The 20,541-nt window shown below is 49.0% G+C and overlaps 1 protein-coding gene across 2 annotated transcripts in view; it reads right to left on the reverse strand.

The window, feature by feature from the left end:
• Positions 1–423: 423 nt before the first annotated feature.
• pik3r4 (phosphoinositide-3-kinase, regulatory subunit 4) overlaps positions 424–20,541 on the reverse strand; it is a 72,803-nt gene continuing 52,685 nt past the window's right edge. For both annotated transcript variants that reach the window (XM_072460240.1, XM_072460239.1), the window contains 5 exons: positions 6,292–6,380; positions 5,479–5,686; positions 1,938–2,103; positions 1,655–1,819; positions 424–565 (listed from right to left, as the gene is read on the reverse strand). In XM_072460240.1, the coding sequence (XP_072316341.1) occupies positions 439–565; positions 1,655–1,819; positions 1,938–2,103; positions 5,479–5,686; positions 6,292–6,380 (755 nt within the window). In that variant the 3' untranslated portion in view covers positions 424–438. The remainder of the gene's footprint in view (positions 566–1,654; positions 1,820–1,937; positions 2,104–5,478; positions 5,687–6,291; positions 6,381–20,541) is intronic.

The raw sequence follows: 20,541 nt of genomic DNA on the forward strand, positions 1-20,541 counted from the left end.
GAACCACAGAGTCCTCCTCCACCAGGTCAAGAACCACAGAGTCCCCCTCCACCAGGTTCAGGCTCCTGACACCACAGGAACCAAGTTAGAACCACAGAGTCCCCCTCCACAAGGTCAAGAACCACAGAGTCCTCCTCCACCAGGTCAAGAACCACAGAGTCCTCCTCCACCAGGTTCAGGCTCCTGACACCACAGGAACCAAGTTAGAACCACAGAGTCCCCCTCCACAAGGTCAAGAACCACAGAGTCCTCCTCCACCAGGTCAAGAACCACAGAGTCCCCCTCCACCAGGTTCAGGCTCCTGACACCACAGGAACCAAGTTAGAACCACAGAGTCCCCCTCCACAAGGTCAAGAACCACAGAGTCCTCCTCCACCAGATCCAGGCTCCTGACACCACAGGAACCAAATTAGAACCACAGAGTCCCCCTCCACAAGGTCAATAACCAAAGAGTCCTCCTCCACCAGGTCCAGGCTTCTGACACCACAGGAACCAAGTTAGAACCACAGAGTCCCCCTCCACAAGGTCAAGAACCACAGAGTCCTCCTCCACCAGGTCCAGGCTCCTGACACCACAGGAACCAAGTTAGAACCACAGAGTCCCCCTCCACAAGGTCAAGAACCACAGAGTCCTCCTCCACCAGGTCCAGGCTTCTGACACCACAGGAACCAAGTTAGAACCACAGAGTCCCCCTCCACAAGGTCAAGAACCACAGAGTCCTCCTCCACCAGGTCAAGAACCACAGAGTCCCCCTCCACAAGGTCAAGAACCACAGAGTCCCCCTCCACAAAGTCAAGAACCACAGAGTCCCCCTCCACCAGGTCCAGGCTCCTGACACCACAGGAACCATGTTAGAACCACAGAGTCCCCCTCCAAAAGGTCAAGAACCACAGAGTCCCCCTCCACCAGGTCCAGGCTCCTGACACCACAGGAACCAAGTTAGAACCACAGAGTCCTCCTCCACAAGGTCAAGAACCACAGAGTCCCCCTCCATAAGGTCAAGAACCACAGAGTCCCCCTCCACAAGGTCAAGAACCACAGAGTCCCCCTCCACAAGGTCAAAAACCACAGAGTCCTCCACCACAAGGTCAAGAACCACAGAGTCCCCCTCCACAATGTCAAGAACCACAGAGTCCCCCTCCACAAGGTCAAAAACCACAGAGTCCTCCACCACAAGGTCAAGAACCACAGAGTCCCCCTCCACAAGGTCAAGAACCACAGAGTCCCCCTCCACAAGGTCAAGAACCACAGAGTCCCCCTCCACAAGGTCAAGAACCACAGAGTCCCCCTCCACAAGGTCAAGAACCACAGAGTCCCCCTCCACAAGGTCAAGAACCACAGAGTCCCCCTCCACAAGGTCAAGAACCACAGAGTCCTCCACCACAAGGTCAAGAACCACAGAGTCCCCCTCCACAAGGTCAAGAACCAAAACTTCAGAACAAAAAGTATGGGAGAATCCTGCTCCTGGTACTTCATTAGTTCTGGTCCTGGTCCTGGTTTGGTCCTGGTGCTGGTCTCAACTAATCTGGTCCTGGTCTCACCTGGTCTGGTCCAGGTCTGGTCCTGGTCTGGTCCTGGTCTGGTCCTGGTCTGGTCCTGGTCTCACCTGGTCTGGTCCTGGTCTCACCTGGTCTGGTCCTGGTCCTGGTCTCACCTGGTCTGGAAGGCCTGGACTTTGGGAGACTTGGGGGGCTTGTTGGCCTCGATGGTGAGCAGTTGGATGGAGCCGTTGTCTGAGGCGGCGGCCAGATAATGAGACCCCTGACAGAAGGACAATGTCTTCACATGTCCCCCGAGACGAGAGTACGTCAGCACGGACCTGAAACACATGAGAGGAGGTCAGTACCTGGTGGTGCAGAGAGTACCTGGTGGTGGAGAGAGCACCTCACTGCAGAGAGCACCTGGTGGTGCAGAGCACCTGGTGGTGCAAAGAGTACCTGGTTGTGGTGGTCTTGCCCTCCATCTTCTGACTGTCCCACACTTTGACGGTGCCGTCGTTTGAAGCTGTGGCGAAGATGGAATGTTCGTCTGAAACCCGGATTCTGTTCACAGCAGCTTTGTGCTCATGAAGGTGAGCCACCAGGAGACCTTTAGGATGCCAACCTGAGGAAAGAGAGAAGAGGTAAGAGAGGCCACCAGGAGACCTTTAGGATGCCAACCTGAGGAAAGAGAGAAGAGGTAAGAGAGGCCACCAGGAGACCTTTAGGATGCCAACCTGAGGAAAGAGAGGCCACCAGGAGACCTTTAGGATGCCAACCTGAGGAAAGAGAGAAGAGGTAAGAGAGGCCACCAGGAGACCTTTAGGATGCCAACCTGAGGAAAGAGAGAAGAGGTAAGAGAGGCAACCAGGAGACCTTTAGGATGCCAACCTGAGGAAAGAGAGAAGAGGTAAGAGAGGCCACCAGGAGACCTTTAGGATGCCAACCTGAGGAAAGAGAGAAGAGGTAAGAGAGGCCACCAGGAGACCTTTAGGATGCCAACCTGAGGAAAGAGAGAAGAGGTAAGAGAGGCCACCAGGAGACCTTTAGGATGCCAATCTGAGGAAAGAGAGAAGAGGTAAGAGAGGCAACCAGGAGACCTTTAGGATGCCAACCTGAGGAAAGAGAGAAGAGGTAAGAGAGGCCACCAGGAGACCTTTAGGATGCCAACCTGAGGAAAGAGAGAAGAGGTAAGAGAGGCCACCAGGAGACCTTTAGGATGCCAACCTGAGGAAAGAGAGGCCACCAGGAGACCTTTAGGATGCCAACCTGAGGAAAGAGAGAAGAGGTAAGAGAGGCCACCAGGAGACCTGTAGGATGCCAACCTGAAGAAAGAGAGAAGAGGTAAGAGAGGCCACCAGGAGACCTTTAGGATGCCAACCTGAGGAAAGAGAGAAGAGGTAAGAGAGGCCACCAGGAGACCTTTAGGATGCCAACCTGAGGAAAGAGAGAAGAGGTAAGAGAGGCCACCAGGAGACCTTTAGGATGCCAACCTGAAGAAAGAGAGAAGAGGTAAGAGAGGCCACCAGGACACCTTTAGGATGCCAACCTGAAGAAAGAGAGAAGAGGTAAGAGAGGCCACCAGGAGACCTTTAGGATGCCAACCTGAAGAAAGAGAGAAGAGGTAAGAGAGGCCACCAGGAGACCTTTAGGATGCCAACCTGAGGAAAGAGAGAAGAGGTAAGAGAGGCCACCAGGAGACCTTTAGGATGCCAACCTGAAGAAAGAGAGAAGAGGTAAGAGAGGCCACCAGGAGACCTTTAGGATGCCAACCTGAAGAAAGAGAGAAGAGGTAAGAGAGGCCACCAAGGAGACCTTTAGGATGCCAACCTGAAGAAAGAGAGAAGAGGTAAGAGAGGCCACCAGGAGACCTTTAGGATGCTAACCTGAGGAAAGAGAGAAGAGGTAAGAGAGGCCACCAGGAGACCTTTAGGATGCCAACCTGAGGAAAGAGAGAAGAGGTAAGAGAGGCCACCAGGAGACCTTTAGGATGCCAACCTGAGGAAAGAGAGAAGAGGTAAGAGAGGCCACCAGGAGACCTTTAGGACGCCAACCTGAGGAAAGAGAGAAGAGGTAAGAGAGGCCACCAGGAGACCTTTAGGATGCCAACCTGAAGAGAGAGAGAAGAGGTAAGAGAGGCCATCAGGAGACCTTTAGGATGCCAACCTGAGGAAAGAGAGAAGAGGTAAGAGAGGCCACCAGGAGACCTTTAGGATGCCAACCTGAGGAAAGAGAGAAGAGGTAAGAGAGGCCACCAGGAGACCTTTAGGATGCCAACCTGAGGAAAGAGAGAAGAGGTAAGAGAGGCCACCAGGAGACCTTTAGGATGCCAACCTGAGGAAAGAGAGAAGAGGTAAGAGAGGCCACCAGGAGACCTTTAGGATGCCAATCTGAGGAAAGAGAGAAGAGGTAAGAGAGGCAACCAGGAGACCTTTAGGATGCCAACCTGAGGAAAGAGAGAAGAGGTAAGAGAGGCCACCAGGAGACCTTTAGGATGCCAACCTGAGGAAAGAGAGAAGAGGTAAGAGAGGCCACCAGGAGACCTTTAGGATGCCAACCTGAGGAAAGAGAGGCCACCAGGAGACCTTTAGGATGCCAACCTGAGGAAAGAGAGAAGAGGTAAGAGAGGCCACCAGGAGACCTGTAGGATGCCAACCTGAAGAAAGAGAGAAGAGGTAAGAGAGGCCACCAGGAGACCTTTAGGATGCCAACCTGAGGAAAGAGAGAAGAGGTAAGAGAGGCCACCAGGAGACCTTTAGGATGCCAACCTGAGGAAAGAGAGAAGAGGTAAGAGAGGCCACCAGGAGACCTTTAGGATGCCAACCTGAAGAAAGAGAGAAGAGGTAAGAGAGGCCACCAGGACACCTTTAGGATGCCAACCTGAAGAAAGAGAGAAGAGGTAAGAGAGGCCACCAGGAGACCTTTAGGATGCCAACCTGAAGAAAGAGAGAAGAGGTAAGAGAGGCCACCAGGAGACCTTTAGGATGCCAACCTGAGGAAAGAGAGAAGAGGTAAGAGAGGCCACCAGGAGACCTTTAGGATGCCAACCTGAAGAAAGAGAGAAGAGGTAAGAGAGGCCACCAGGAGACCTTTAGGATGCCAACCTGAAGAAAGAGAGAAGAGGTAAGAGAGGCCACCAAGGAGACCTTTAGGATGCCAACCTGAAGAAAGAGAGAAGAGGTAAGAGAGGCCACCAGGAGACCTTTAGGATGCTAACCTGAGGAAAGAGAGAAGAGGTAAGAGAGGCCACCAGGAGACCTTTAGGATGCCAACCTGAGGAAAGAGAGAAGAGGTAAGAGAGGCCACCAGGAGACCTTTAGGATGCCAACCTGAGGAAAGAGAGAAGAGGTAAGAGAGGCCACCAGGAGACCTTTAGGACGCCAACCTGAGGAAAGAGAGAAGAGGTAAGAGAGGCCACCAGGAGACCTTTAGGATGCCAACCTGAAGAGAGAGAGAAGAGGTAAGAGAGGCCATCAGGAGACCTTTAGGATGCCAACCTGAGGAAAGAGAGAAGAGGTAAGAGAGGCCACCAGGAGACCTTTAGGATGCCAACCTGAGGAAAGAGAGAAGAGGTAAGAGAGGCCACCAGGAGACCTTTAGGATGCCAACCTGAGGAAAGAGAGAAGAGGTAAGAGAGGCCACCAGGAGACCTTTAGGATGCCAACCTGAAGAAAAAGAGAAGAGGTAAGAGAGGCCACCAGGAGACCTTTAGGATGCCAACCTGAAGAAAGAGAGAAGAGGTAAGAGAGGCCACCAGGAGACGTAAGAGAGGCCACCAGGAGACCTTTAGGATGCCAACCTGAAGAAAGAGAGAAGAGGTAAGAGAGGCCACCAGGAGACCTTTAGGATGCCAACCTGAGGAAAGAGAGAAGAGGTAAAAGAGGCCATCAGGAGACCTTTAGGATGCCAACCTGCCAATGGGTGGTTAGGACCTGATAGAGGTGAGGACCTGATGGAGGTGAGGACCTGATAGAGGACAGAACATGACAGAGGTGAGTACCTGGTGGAGGGGGGCGGCTCTCCCACTCGGCGCTCTCCATCAGGTGCTTGGCCATCCTCTCTGCGCTACTCTGTTCTCGCTTCAGCTGCACCAGAGTCTGAAGGTCCGACCTGCAGCTGTGAACCTGCCGCAGGAACCCAGGACCGGACCAGGACTGGACCAACGGGACCGAGGGAGGAACCGAGGACCGCTTCTGAGACTCTGAGGGCTGAGAGAGATTGATGATCCAAAGCCAATGAACCGGGCCTAACCTGGACCTAAACGGGACCGGGCCAAACGGGACCTAAACGGGACCGGGCCTAACCTGGACCTAAACAAGACCGGGCCTAAACGGGACCTAAACAAGACCGGGCCTAAACGGAACCGGGCCTAAACGGGACCGGGCCTAAACGGGACCGGGCCTAAACGGGACCTAAACAAGACCGGGCCTAAACGGGGCCTAAACGGGACCGGGCCTAAACGGGACCTAAACGCGACCGGGCCTAAACAGGGCCTAAACGCGACCGGGCCTAAATGGGACCTAAACAAGACCGGGCCTGAACGGGGCCTAAACGGGATCGGGCCTAAATGGGACCTAAACGGGACTCGGCCTAAACACGACCTAAACAAGACCGGGCCAAAACGGGGCCTAAACGGGACCTAAACAAGACCGGGCCTAAATGAGACCGGAACTAAACGGGACCTAAACGGGACCGGGCCTAAACGGGACCCTGCCTAAACAGGACCTAAACAAGACCGGGCCTAAATGGGACCGGGCCTAAACGGGACCTAAACAGGACCGGGCCTGGGATCACAGGTGTAACAGACTCATACCAAAGCGGAGGCAGCAGTCGGCTCCTGGGACCCGAACATGCTCTTCCACTCCTCGTTCAACGTGGAGTCTTGCTTTGTATGTTTCCGAGCTGCAGATCAGAGTCAAAAGAACCAGGTCAGAACCAGGTAAGAACCAGATCAGAACCAGATTAGAACCAGGTCAGAACCAGATCAGAACCAGATCAGAACCAGGACTGACTGTACATCCTGTGAGTAAACAGAACCAGAAGAGTTATGACTCTGGAGATTGTGGACTTCTATGGAAGAAAGAGCTGAGGAGACGAGTGTGAGGAGACGAGTGTGAGTATGTGAGGAGACGAGTGTGTGAGGAGACGAGTGTGTGAGGAGACGAGTGTGTGAAGAGACGAGTGTGAGTGTGTGAGGACACGAGTGTGTGAGGACACAAGTGTGAGTGTGTGAGGAGACGAGTGTGTGAGGGCACGAGTGTGAGTGTGTGAGGAGACGAGTGTGTGAGGAGACGAGTGTGTGAGGAGACGAGTGTGTGAGGAGACGAGTGTGAGTGTGTGAGACGAGTGTGAGTGTGTGAGGAGACGAGTATGAGTGTGAGAGGAGACGAGTGTGTGAGGACACGAGTGTGAGTATGTGAGGAGACGAGTGTGTGAGGAGACGAGTGTGAGTGTGTGAGGACACGAGTGTGTGAGGAGACGAGTGTGTGAGGAGACGAGTGTGAGTGTGTGAGGAGACGAGTGAGTGAGGAGACGAGTGTGTGAGGACAAGAGTGTGAGTGTGTGAGGAGACGAGTGTGTGAGGACACGAGTGTGAGTGTGTGAGGAGACGAGTGTGTGAGGAGACGAGTGTGAGTGTGTGAGGACACGAGTGTGTGAGGACACAAGTGTGAGTGTGTGAGGAGACGAGTGTGTGAGGGCACGAGTGTGAGTGTGTGAGGAGACGAGTGTGTGAGGAGACGAGTGTGAGTGTGTGAGACGAGTGTGAGTGTGTGAGGAGACGAGTATGAGTGTGAGAGGAGACGAGTGTGTGAGGACACGAGTGTGAGTATGTGAGGAGACGAGTGTGTGAGGAGACGAGTGTGAGTGTGTGAGGAGACGAGTGTGAGTGTGTGAGGACACGAGTGTGTGAGGAGACGAGTGTGTGAGGAGACGAGTGTGAGTGTGTGAGGAGACGAGTGAGTGAGGAGACGAGTGTGTGAGGACAAGAGTGTGAGTGTGTGAGGAGACGAGTGTGTGAGGACACGAGTGTGAGTGTGTGAGGAGACGAGTGTGTGAGGAGACGAGTGTGAGTGTGTGAGGACACGAGTGTGAGTGTGTGAGGAGACGAATGTGTGAGTACACGAGTGTGAGTGTGTGAGGACACGAGTGTGTGAGGACACGAGAGTGAGTGTGTGAGGACACGAGAGTGAGTGTGTGAGGACACGAGTGTGTGAGGACACGAGTGTGTGAGGACACGAGTGTGAGTGTGTGAGGACACGAGAGTGAGTGTGTGAGGACACGAGTGTGTGAGGACACGAGTGTGTGAGGACACGAGAGTGAGTGTGTGAGGACACGAGTGTGTGAGGACACGAGTGTGTGAGGACACGAGAGTGAGTGTGTGAGGACACGAGTGTGTGAGGACACGAGTGTGTGAGGACACGAGAGTGAGTGTGTGAGGACACGAGTCTGTGAGGACACTGCATCATTCTGACACATTATCACTGCGTGTCATGTGACCTAGTGGCAGCATGTAGAGGTTGAACAGAAGTAGTCCCAGGACTGACCCTTGGGGAACCCCACATGTCAGGGGGTGTGGCCTGAGACACAGTTACCAATGTCAACAGCATTTCCTGTTTTCAAGGCATTTGTTTTTTATGCCTCAATTGAAAATGATCTGTATTTTCTTTATACTTGATAGATTCTACAGCGAATACTTCAGTATTTCAACTTAAGTCATAATTCCACAGAAATACTTTTACTTTGGAGTTTTATACTGTCCGTCCAAAAGTACAAATCAGCCGTGTTTTCCCCGCAACAGGAAGTGACTTCAGTTTAACTCTCTGCAGTACAGACATGTGACCTGCCTGGCATTATTCTGCTCTTTCCTCTTGAAAGCCACACGTGCAGAGTCTGGGTCGTTCTTACACTGGGGCGGAAACAAAACCCGGCTCTAGAATGTGCAGCTGTGACTCTGCGTGTGGCGAGCGCTCGCTGGATCCGGCTCTAGAATGTGCAGCTGTGACTCTGCGTGTGGCGAGCGCTCGCTGGACCCGGCTCTAGAATGTGCAGCTGTGACTCTGCGTGTGGCGAGCGCTCGCTGGATCCGGCTCTAGAATGTGCAGCTGTGACTCTGCGTGTGGCGAGCGCTCGCTGGACCCGGCTCTAGAATGTGCAGCTGTGACTCTGCGTGTGGCGAGCGCTCGCTGGATCCGGCTCTAGAATGTGCAGCTGTGACTCTGCGTGTGGCGAGCGCTCGCTGGACCCGGCTCTAGAATGTGCAGCTGTGACTCTGCGTGTGGCGAGCGCTCGCTGGATCCGGCTCTAGAATGTGCAGCTGTGACTCTGCGTGTGGCGAGCGCTCGCTGGACCCGGCTCTAGAATGTGCAGCTGTGACTCTGCGTGTGGCGAGCGCTCGCTGGATCCGGCTCTAGAATGTGCAGCTGTGACTCTGCGTGTGGCGAGCGCTCGCTGGATCCGGCTCTAGAATGTGCAGCTGTGACTCTGCGTGTGGCGAGCGCTCGCTGGATCCGGCTCTAGAATGTGCAGCTGTGACTCTGCGTGTGGCGAGCGCTCGCTGGACCCGGCTCTAGAATGTGCAGCTGTGACTCTGCGTGTGGCGAGCGCTCGCTGGATCCGGCTCTAGAATGTGCAGCTGTGACTCTGCGTGTGGCGAGCGCTCGCTGGACCCGGCTCTAGAATGTGCAGCTGTGACTCTGCGTGTGGCGAGCGTTCGCTGGACCCGGCTCTAGAATGTGTAGCTGTGACTCTGCGTGTGGCGAGCGCTCGCTGGACCCGGCTCTAGAATGTGCAGCTGTGACTCTGCGTGTGGCGAGCGCTCGCTGGACCCGGCTCTAGAATGTGCAGCTGTGACTCTGCGTGTGGCGAGCGCTCGCTGGACCCGGCTCTAGAATGTGCAGCTGTGACTCTGCGTGTGGCGAGCGCTCGCTGGATCCGGCTCTAGAATGTGCAGCTGTGACTCTGCGTGTGGCGAGCGCTCGCTGGATCCGGCTCTAGAATGTGCAGCTGTGACTCTGCGTGTGGCGAGCGCTCGCTGGACCCGGCTCTAGAATGTGCAGCTGTGACTCTGCGTGTGGCGAGCGCTCGCTGGATCCGGCTCTAGAATGTGCAGCTGTGATTCTGCGTGTGGCGAGCGCTCGCTGGACCCGGCTCTAGAATGTGCAGCTGTGACTCTGCGTGTGGCGAGCGCTCGCTGGATCCGGCTCTAGAATGTGCAGCTGTGACTCTGCGTGTGGCGAGCGCTCGCTGGACCCGGCTCTAGAATGTGCAGCTGTGACTCTGCGTGTGGCGAGCGCTCGCTGGATCCGGCTCTAGAATGTGCAGCTGTGACTCTGCGTGTGGCGAGCGCTCGCTGGACCCGGCTCTAGAATGTGCAGCTGTGACTCTGCGTGTGGCGAGCGCTCGCTGGATCCGGCTCTAGAATGTGCAGCTGTGACTCTGCGTGTGGCGAGCGCTCGCTGGACCCGGCTCTAGAATGTGCAGCTGTGACTCTGCGTGTGGCGAGCGCTCGCTGGATCCGGCTCTAGAATGTGCAGCTGTGACTCTGCGTGTGGCGAGCGCTCGCTGGACCCGGCTCTAGAATGTGCAGCTGTGACTCTGCGTGTGGCGAGCGCTCGCTGGATCCGGCTCTAGAATGTGCAGCTGTGACTCTGCGTGTGGCGAGCGCTCGCTGGATCCGGCTCTAGAATGTGCAGCTGTGACTCTGCGTGTGGCGAGCGCTCGCTGGATCCGGCTCTAGAATGTGCAGCTGTGACTCTGCGTGTGGCGAGCGCTCGCTGGACCCGGCTCTAGAATGTGCAGCTGTGACTCTGCGTGTGGCGAGCGCTCGCTGGATCCGGCTCTAGAATGTGCAGCTGTGACTCTGCGTGTGGCGAGCGCTCGCTGGACCCGGCTCTAGAATGTGCAGCTGTGACTCTGCGTGTGGCGAGCGTTCGCTGGACCCGGCTCTAGAATGTGTAGCTGTGACTCTGCGTGTGGCGAGCGCTCGCTGGACCCGGCTCTAGAATGTGCAGCTGTGACTCTGCGTGTGGCGAGCGCTCGCTGGACCCGGCTCTAGAATGTGCAGCTGTGACTCTGCGTGTGGCGAGCGCTCGCTGGACCCGGCTCTAGAATGTGCAGCTGTGACTCTGCGTGTGGCGAGCGCTCGCTGGATCCGGCTCTAGAATGTGCAGCTGTGACTCTGCGTGTGGCGAGCGCTCGCTGGATCCGGCTCTAGAATGTGCAGCTGTGACTCTGCGTGTGGCGAGCGCTCGCTGGACCCGGCTCTAGAATGTGCAGCTGTGACTCTGCGTGTGGCGAGCGCTCGCTGGATCCGGCTCTAGAATGTGCAGCTGTGATTCTGCGTGTGGATCTCATCAGGACCGACCAGCTGGGCGTGGCTGATAAAATTCTGCTTCTTCCATCTTCCTCCGTTCGCACCAATAATACATCCTGACTCAAAAGCACTTGAAGACGTTGACGATGAGGACGTTGACGATGAGGACGTTGACGATGAGGACGTTGACGATGAGGACGTTGTTGATGATGAGGACGTTGTTGACGATGAGGACGTTGAAGACGGTAACGATAGGCCGTTGACCTCTGCATAGAGGTCAGGGGTCATCCTGGACAGTGCCATGTGCAGACAGGATCACACGACAGGCGATGCCTCTGGACTCTGGAGGACCATATCAAGGCTGGAGGCAGTTGACCGTCTTGACCAGTGAAAGTCCAGCATCATAAGTCCAGCACCATAAGTCCAGCACCATATGTCCAGCACCATATGTCCAGCACCATATGTCCAGCACCATAAGTCCAGCACCATAAGTCCAGCACCATAAGTCCAGCACCATAAGTCCAGCACCATAAGTCCAGCACCATATGTCCAGCACCATATGTCCAGCACCATATGTCCAGCACCATAAGTCCAGCACCATAAGTCCAGTCCAGCACCATAAGTCCAGCACCATATGTCCAGCACCATAAGTCCAGCACCATAAGTCCAGCACCATATGTCCAGCACCATATGTCCAGCACCATATGTCCAGCACCATAAGTCCAGCAACATATGTCCAGCACCATATGTCCAGCACCATATGTCCAGCACCATAAGTCCAGCATCATAAGTCCAGCACCATAAGTCCAGCACCATAAGTCCAGCACCATAAGTCCAGCACCATAAGTCCAGCACCATAAGTCCAGCACCATAAGTCCAGCACCATATGTCCAGCACCATAAGTCCAGCACCATATGTCCAGCACCATAAGTCCAGCACCATAAGTCCAGCACCATAAGTCCAGCACCATAAGTCCAGCACCATATGTCCAGCACCATAAGTCCAGCACCATATGTCCAGCACCATAAGTCCAGCACCATAAGTCCAGTCCAGCACCATAAGTCCAGCACCATATGTCCAGCACCATAAGTCCAGCACCATAAGTCCAGCACCATAAGTCCAGCACCATATGTCCAGCACCATAAGTCCAGCACCATATGTCCAGCACCATAAGTCCAGTCCAGCACCATAAGTCCAGCACCATATGTCCAGCACCATAAGTCCAGCACCATATGTCCAGCACCATAAGTCCAGCACCATATGTCCAGCACCATATGTCCAGCACCATAAGTCCAGCAACATATGTCCAGCACCATATGTCCAGCACCATATGTCCAGCACCATAAGTCCAGCAACATATGTCCAGCACCATAAGTCCAGCAACATATGTCCAGCACCATATGTCCAGCACCATATGTCCAGCACCATATGTCCAGCACCATAAGTCCAGCACCATAAGTCCAGCACCATAAGTCCAGCACCAAAAGTCCAGCACCATATGTCCAGCACCATATGTCCAGCACCATAAGTCCAGCACCATAAGTCCAGCACCAAAAGTCCAGCACCATATGTCCAGCACCATATGTCCAGCACCATAAGTCCAGCACCATAAGTCCAGCACCAAAAGTCCAGCACCATAAGTCCAGCACCATATGTCCAGCACCATAAGTCCAGCACCATATGTCCAGCACCATAAGTCCTGGGATCCCACCAGAAAAGTGTCTTGGTCTTTGACACATTGACCCGTCTTCACTTTGGACCATGTCCTCACCACAAAGTGCTGGACTTCTGGAGGCTCCTGAGGACTTCACTTAGATGTTGATATTTTTGCGCTTCATGGTGGAGAAGGCAGTGACTCTGGATCTGTGGCTCCTGGAGACATGTGTGGCTCCTGGAGACATGTGTGGCTCCTGGGGACATGTGTGGCTCCTGGGGACATGTGTGGCTCCTGGAGACATCTGTGGCTCCTGGGGACATCTGTGGCTCCTGGGGACATCTGTGGCTCCTGGGGATATCTGTGGCTCCTGGGGACATCTGTGGCTCCTGGGGACATCTGTGGCTCCTGGGGACATCTGTGGCTCCTGGGGACATCTGTGGCTCCTGGGGACATCTGTGGCTCCTGGGGACATCTGTGGCTCCTGGGGACATCTGTGGCTCCTGGGGACATCTGTGCTGGGGCTTTAACTGAGACGTTTAATATTATATATATCATATATATATATATATATATATATGATATATATATATAATATATGTAGAGCTGGGTTTCCATTCAAATTTCAAAAATCGATTCGATTCTGATTTTTACATTTCAAAATTGTTTTTTTCCGATTTTCTCAGATTCCGTCTGATTTCGATCTGATTTCGATTGGATCTGATTTTGATTGGATCTGATTTTGATTGGATCTGATTTCGATTGGATCCGGGGGTTAATGTTATTAAAAATGAAAAATGTATTTGAAGCGTTTCCTTCAATTCATGACTGTGGAGAGAAGCAACATATTCAAACTAGTATTATATCAATATGAAACAGCAAATCTCACAAGTCTTGTAGTTACTGAAGGTCAAGGGTCAATCCACCTTCAAGAAACATCATCCAGGACTGTGTACTTGTACGTGACACGTGTATACTGTACATGACACGTGTATACTTGTACATGACACGTGTATACTTGTACATGACACGTGTATACTGTACATGACACGTGTATACTTGTACATGACACGTGTATACTGTACATGACACGTGTATACTTGTACACGTGTATACTTGTACATGACACGTGTATACTGTACATGACACGTGTATACTTGTACATGACACGTGTATACTGTACATGACACGTGTATACTTGTACATGACACGTGTATACTGTACATGACACGTGTATACTGTACATGACACGTGTATACTTGTACACGTGTATACTGTACATGACACGTGTATACTTGTACATGACACGTGTATACTGTACATGACACGTGTATACTTGTACATGACACGTGTATACTGTACATGACACGTGTATACTTGTACACGTGTATACTTGTACATGACACGTGTATACTTGTACATGACACGTGTATACTTGTACACGTGTATACTTGTACATGACACGTGTATACTTGTACACGTGTATACTTGTACATGACACGTGTATACTTGTACACGTGTATACTTGTACATGACACGTGTATACTTGTACACGTGTATACTTGTACATGACACGTGTATACTTGTACATGACACGTGTATACTTGTACACGTGTATACTTGTACATGACACGTGTATACTTGTACACGTGTATACTTGTACATGACACGTGTATACTTGTACACGTGTATACTTGTACATGACACATGTATACTTGTACACGTGTATACTTGTACATGACACGTGTATACTTGTACACGTGTATACTTGTACATGACACATGTATACTTGTACACGTGTATACTTGTACATGACACATGTATACTTGTACACGTGTATACTTGTACATGACACATGTATACTTGTACACGTGTATACTTGTACATGACACATGTATACTTGTACACGACACATGTATACTTGTACACGTGTATACTTGTACACGACACATGTATACTTGTACACGACACATGTATACTTGTACACGTGTATACTTGTACACGACACATGTATACTTGTACACGTGTATACTTGTACATGACACATGTATACTTGTACACGTGTATACTTGTACATGACACATGTATACTTGTACATGACACATGTATACTTGTACACGTGTATACTTGTACATGACACGTGTATACTTGTACACGTGTATACTTGTACACGACACATGTATACTTGTACACGTGTATACTTGTACATGACACGTGTATACTTGTACACGTGTATACTTGTACACGACACATGTATACTTGTACACGTGTATACTTGTACATGACACATGTATACTTGTACACGTGTATACTTGTACATGACACGTGTATACTTGTACACGTGTATACTTGTACATGACACATGTATACTTGTACACGTGTATACTTGTACATGACACATGTATACTTGTACACGTGTATACTTGTACATGACACATGTATACTTGTACACGTGTATACTTGTACATGACACATGTATACTTGTACACGTGTATACTTGTACATGACACGTGTATACTTGTACACGTGTATACTTGTACATGACACATGTATACTTGTACACGTGTATACTTGTACATGACACATGTATACTTGTACACGTGTATACTTGTACATGACACGTGTATACTTGTACACGTGTATACTTGTACATGACACATGTATACTTGTACACGTGTATACTTGTACATGACACATGTATACTTGTACACGTGTATACTTGTACATGACACATGTATACTTGTACATGACACGTGTATACTTGTACACGTGTATACTTGTACATGACACGTGTATACTTGTACACGTGTATACTTGTACATGACACATGTATACTTGTACACGTGTATACTTGTACATGACACATGTATACTTGTACACGTGTATACTTGTACATGACACATGTATACTTGTACATGACACATGTATACTTGTACACGTGTATACTTGTACATGACACGTGTATACTTGTACACGTGTATACTTGTACATGACACATGTATACTTGTACACGTGTATACTTGTACATGACACATGTATACTTGTACACGTGTATACTTGTACATGACAAATGTATACTTGTACACGTGTATACTTGTACATGACACATGTATACTTGTACACGTGTATACTTGTACATGACAAATGTATACTTGTACACGTGTATACTTGTACATGACACATGTATACTTGTACACGTGTATACTTGTACATGACACGTGTATACTTGTACATGACACGTGTATACTTGTACACGTGTATACTTGTACATGACACGTGTATACTTGTACATGACACATGTATACTTGTACATGACACATGTATACTTGTACACGTGTATACTTGTACATGACACGTGTATACTTGTACACGTGTATACTTGTACATGACACATGTATACTTGTACACGTGTATACTTGTACATGACACATGTATACTTGTACACGTGTATACTTGTACATGACACGTGTATACTTGTACACGTGTATACTTGTACATGACACATGTATACTTGTACATGACACATGTATACTTGTACACGTGTATACTTGTACATGACACATGTATACTTGTACACGTGTATACTTGTACATGACACATGTATACTTGTACATGACACATGTATACTTGTACACGTGTATACTTGTACATGACACATGTATACTTGTACACGTGTATACTTGTACATGACACATGTATACTTGTACACGTGTATACTTGTACATGACACATGTATACTTGTACACGTGTATACTTGTACATGACACGTGTATACTTGTACACGTGTATACTTGTACATGACACATGTATACTTGTACATGTGTATACTTGTACATGACACATGTATACTTGTACACGTGTATACTTGTACATGACACATGTATATTTGTACACGTGTATACTTGTACATGACACATGTATACTTGTACATGACACATGTATACTTGTACACGTGTATACTTGTACATGACACATGTATATTTGTACACGTGTATACTTGTACATGACACATGTATACTTGTACATGACACATGTATACTTGTACACGTGTATACTTGTACATGACACATGTATACTTGTACACGTGTATACTTGTACATGACACATGTATACTTGTACACGTGTATACTTGTACATGACACATGTATACTTGTACATGTGTATACTTGTACATGACACATGTATACTTGTACACGTGTATACTTGTACACGTGTATACTTGTACATGACACATGTATACTTGTACATGACACATGTATACTTGTACACGTGTATACTTGTACATGACACATGTATACTTGTACACGTGTATACTTGTACATGACACATGTATACTTGTACACGTGTATACTTGTACATGACACATGTATACTTGTACACGTGTATACTTGTACATGACACATGTATACTTGTACACGTGTATACTTGTACATGACACATGTATACTTGTACACGTGTATACTTGTACATGACACATGTATACTTGTACACGTGTATACTTGTACATGACACATGTATACTTGTACACGTGTATACTTGTACATGACACATGTATACTTGTACACGTGTATACTTGTGTATCCTAAACCTAAAGAGACTATGTCGGAAAACTGAGCGTCTGTGGAAAACCTCCAGTCTTGAGGTCAAAGGTCACACCTCAGAGATCTTGTGTCATCAACAATGAAATGATGGAAAGTTCCAGATCTGATTACTTCCGTCAGCTAATAACATCCAACAAGAAAAACCCCAAAGTGTTTGATGTTATTGGCCCCTGGGGGACCAAAATGGTAAATCTCTCTCTTTCTACCGGTGTGTTTCCTGCTCCATTTAAACATGCCATAGTTGAGCCTTTACTGAAAAAAACTAACTTGGAGCCGACAGACCCTAAAGTTTCAGACCCATATTAAAGCTTCAGTTCATCAGATCCTGGAGAATGTGGCTCTGAACAACTGTCAGATTTCCTTGATCAGTCAAACATTCACGACTCTTTTCAATCTGGTTTCCTCAAACATCATTCTACAGAAACCGCATTGCTCAAAGTGTCCAGTGACATTATGATGTCTGCTGATTCTGGAACATGCACGGTTCTAGTTCTGCTGGATCTGTCTGCACGGTTGACCTTTGACACTGTCGACCATCATATCCTGTTGAACAGACTGAGGGACCTGATTGGACTGTCGGGGTCAGTTCTTCATTGGTTTTCCTCATATTTATCCGGTCGGAGTTTTAGTGTTGCTACAAACCAAATCATGTCTGACTCAGCTGATCTGTTGTGTGGAGTTCCTCAGGGCTCCGTCTTGGGTCCCATCTTATTTCTGCTTTATATAATTCCCCTGGGAATGATCATTAAAGAGTTTAGTGATGTGTCCTACCACCTGTTCCTGACGATATTCAGCTCTATTGCTCTTTTAAACCTTCTGAGATCCAGAAGCTGAACTCCTTGGTCAGTTGTTTAGTGCAAATAAAACAATGGCTGAGTCAAAACTCGTTGCAGCTAAAAACAGACAAAACAGAAACTCTGATTATTGCCCTTGATGATGCCATTCCAGGGATAAACCAGTACTTGGGTGTTTTAGGTCAGACTGTAAAACCAAGTCTTAGAAACTTGGGTGTTGTCTTTGACAAAGACATGTCTTTAGAGCTCTAAAGACATGTCTTTGACAAAGACATGTCTTTAGAGCACCACTCGAGCTGTTGACCAGGAACTGTTTCTTTCAGTTGAGGAAAATCTCTAAGCTCAGGAAAATGGTGTCTCAAAATGACCTGAAACTTATAATTCATGCATTTGTGTCTCACGTTTAGACTAATGTAACAGTTTGTTTTCCTCTTAAAAAGAAGGAACTCTCTCGTCTGCAGCTGGTCCAGAACTCTGCAGTGAGGATCTTGACCCGCACAAATAGAAGGGCCATATTTCACCCTCAGAGCCCTTCACTGGAGCCCGTCTCCATGGATACAGTTTAAAATTCTTGTTTTAACTTTTAGAGCTTTAAATGGTCAGGTCCCATCGTACATTATCGATCTGATCACACCGTACACTCCCTCTCGCTCACTAAGGTCCTTGGACCAGGAACTGTTGGTTCCTCGCACCCGTTTTGGGACCAGAGGAGACAGATCCTTCCAGGCTGTGGCCCCCAGACTCTGGAACCATCTTCCGTTCTCCCTACGGTCACTGGACTCAGTTACTGCTTTTAAGGCTCAGCTTAAAACCTTTTTATTTAGTCGAGCCTTTTAAATGCACTTGTTTTAGGGACTGATTTTACTGTATATTGTTGTATATGTATTGTTCACTGTAAAAAAATTTTTGTGTGTTTATTGTTTTATTCTGTGTTTTGTGAAGCACTTTGTGACTTCTGTCTGTGAAAGGTGCTATAGAAATAACATTGACTTACTTACTTACTTACTTGTACACATGTATACTTGTACTTGAACCACTGCAGTATTATTATGCTTGAAAAGAATGAAGAATTCACCCAAAAGCGTTTCTATCTTTGGACGTACGAATCGATAATCGGTCATTAATATGCGAATCGATTAAAATTCGGAAAATCGTTTTTTTCAACCCAGCTCTACTAAAGACTACTGTCCTTCCAGACTCTGTCCTTGGTCCTCCCTGAGCTCCTCCTCAGACGTCTCCCTCTGCTCTCACATGGAGGTGATTAGTTCCATCTGGCGCCTCCTCTTATGGTCTTGTTTACCCGTTGGGAGCGTTCTACAGCTCTGAGGTCAGTGCCAGGACCAACAAAAGGATTTACGAGAAAATAAAGTCACGACCAAGTGTGAGCAATTATTTATAAATGTAAACATGAGTCTGAGGGCCCCGAGCAGGAACCAGAGCTCCAGCATGTCCCGCTCTCTGGGGCCCCCTCTGTCCTTTAGAGAGACTTCAACTAAACCCCTGAAGTATGTAGGTCTGGTCCTCTAGAAAGAACCATCAACACTCTTAGGTCTGGTCCTCTAGAAAGAACCATCAACACTCTTAGGTCTGGCCCTCTAGAAAGAACCATCAACACTCGTAGGTCTGGCCCTGTATAAATAACCATCAACACTCTTAGGTCTGGCCCTCTAGAAAGAACCATCAACACTCTTAGGTCTGGTCCTCTAGAATGAACCATCAACACTCTTAGGTCTGGTCCTCTAGAAAGAACCATTAACACTCTTAGGTCTGGCCCTCTATAAAGAACCATCAACACTCTTAGGTCTGGCCCTCTATAAAGAACCATCAACACTCTTAGGTCTGGCCCTGTATAAATAACCATCAACACTCTTAGGTCTGACCCTCTAGAAAGAACCATCAACACTCTTAGGTCTGGTCCTCTAGAAAGAACCATCAACACTCTTAGGTCTGGCCCTCTATAAAGAACCATCAACACTCTTAGGTCTGGCCCTCTAGAAAGAACCATCAACACTCTTAGGTCTGGCCCTCTATAAAGAACCATCAACACTCTTAGGTCTGGCCCTCTAGAAAGAACCATCAACACTCTTAGGTCTGGTCCTGTATAAATAACCATCAACACTCTTAGGTCTGGCCCTCTATAAAGAACCATCAACACTCTTAGGTCTGGTCCTCTAGAAAGAACCATCAACACTCTTAGGTCTGGCCCTGTATAAATAACCATCAACACTCTTAGTTCTGACCCTCTAGAAAGAACCATCAACACTCTTAGGTCTGGTCCTCTATAAAGAACCATCAACACTCTTAGGTCTGGCCCTCTATAAAGAACCATCAACACTCTTAGGTCTGGCCCTCTATAAAGAACCATCAACACTCTTAGGTCTGGTCCTCTAGAAAGAACCATCAACACTCTTAGGTCTGGCCCTGTATAAATAACCATCAACACTCTTAGTTCTGACCCTTTAGAAAGAACCATCAACACTCTTAGGTCTGGTCCTCTAGAAAGAACCATCAACACTCTTAGGTCTGGCCCTCTATAAAGAACCATCAACACTCTTAGGTCTGGCCCTCTAGAAAGAACCATCAACACTCTTAGGTCTGGCCCTCTATAAAGAACCATCAACACTCTTAGGTCTGGTCCTCTAGAAAGAACCATCAACACTCTTAGGTCTGGCCCTCTATAAAGAACCATCAACACTCTTAG

Source organism: Eucyclogobius newberryi, unplaced genomic scaffold, assembly GCF_026437365.1.
Source record: "Eucyclogobius newberryi isolate DKJ021-1_F unplaced genomic scaffold, fEucNew1.0.hap1 SCAF_3, whole genome shotgun sequence".
NCBI classification, from domain to species: Eukaryota; Metazoa; Chordata; class Actinopteri; order Gobiiformes; family Gobiidae; genus Eucyclogobius; species Eucyclogobius newberryi.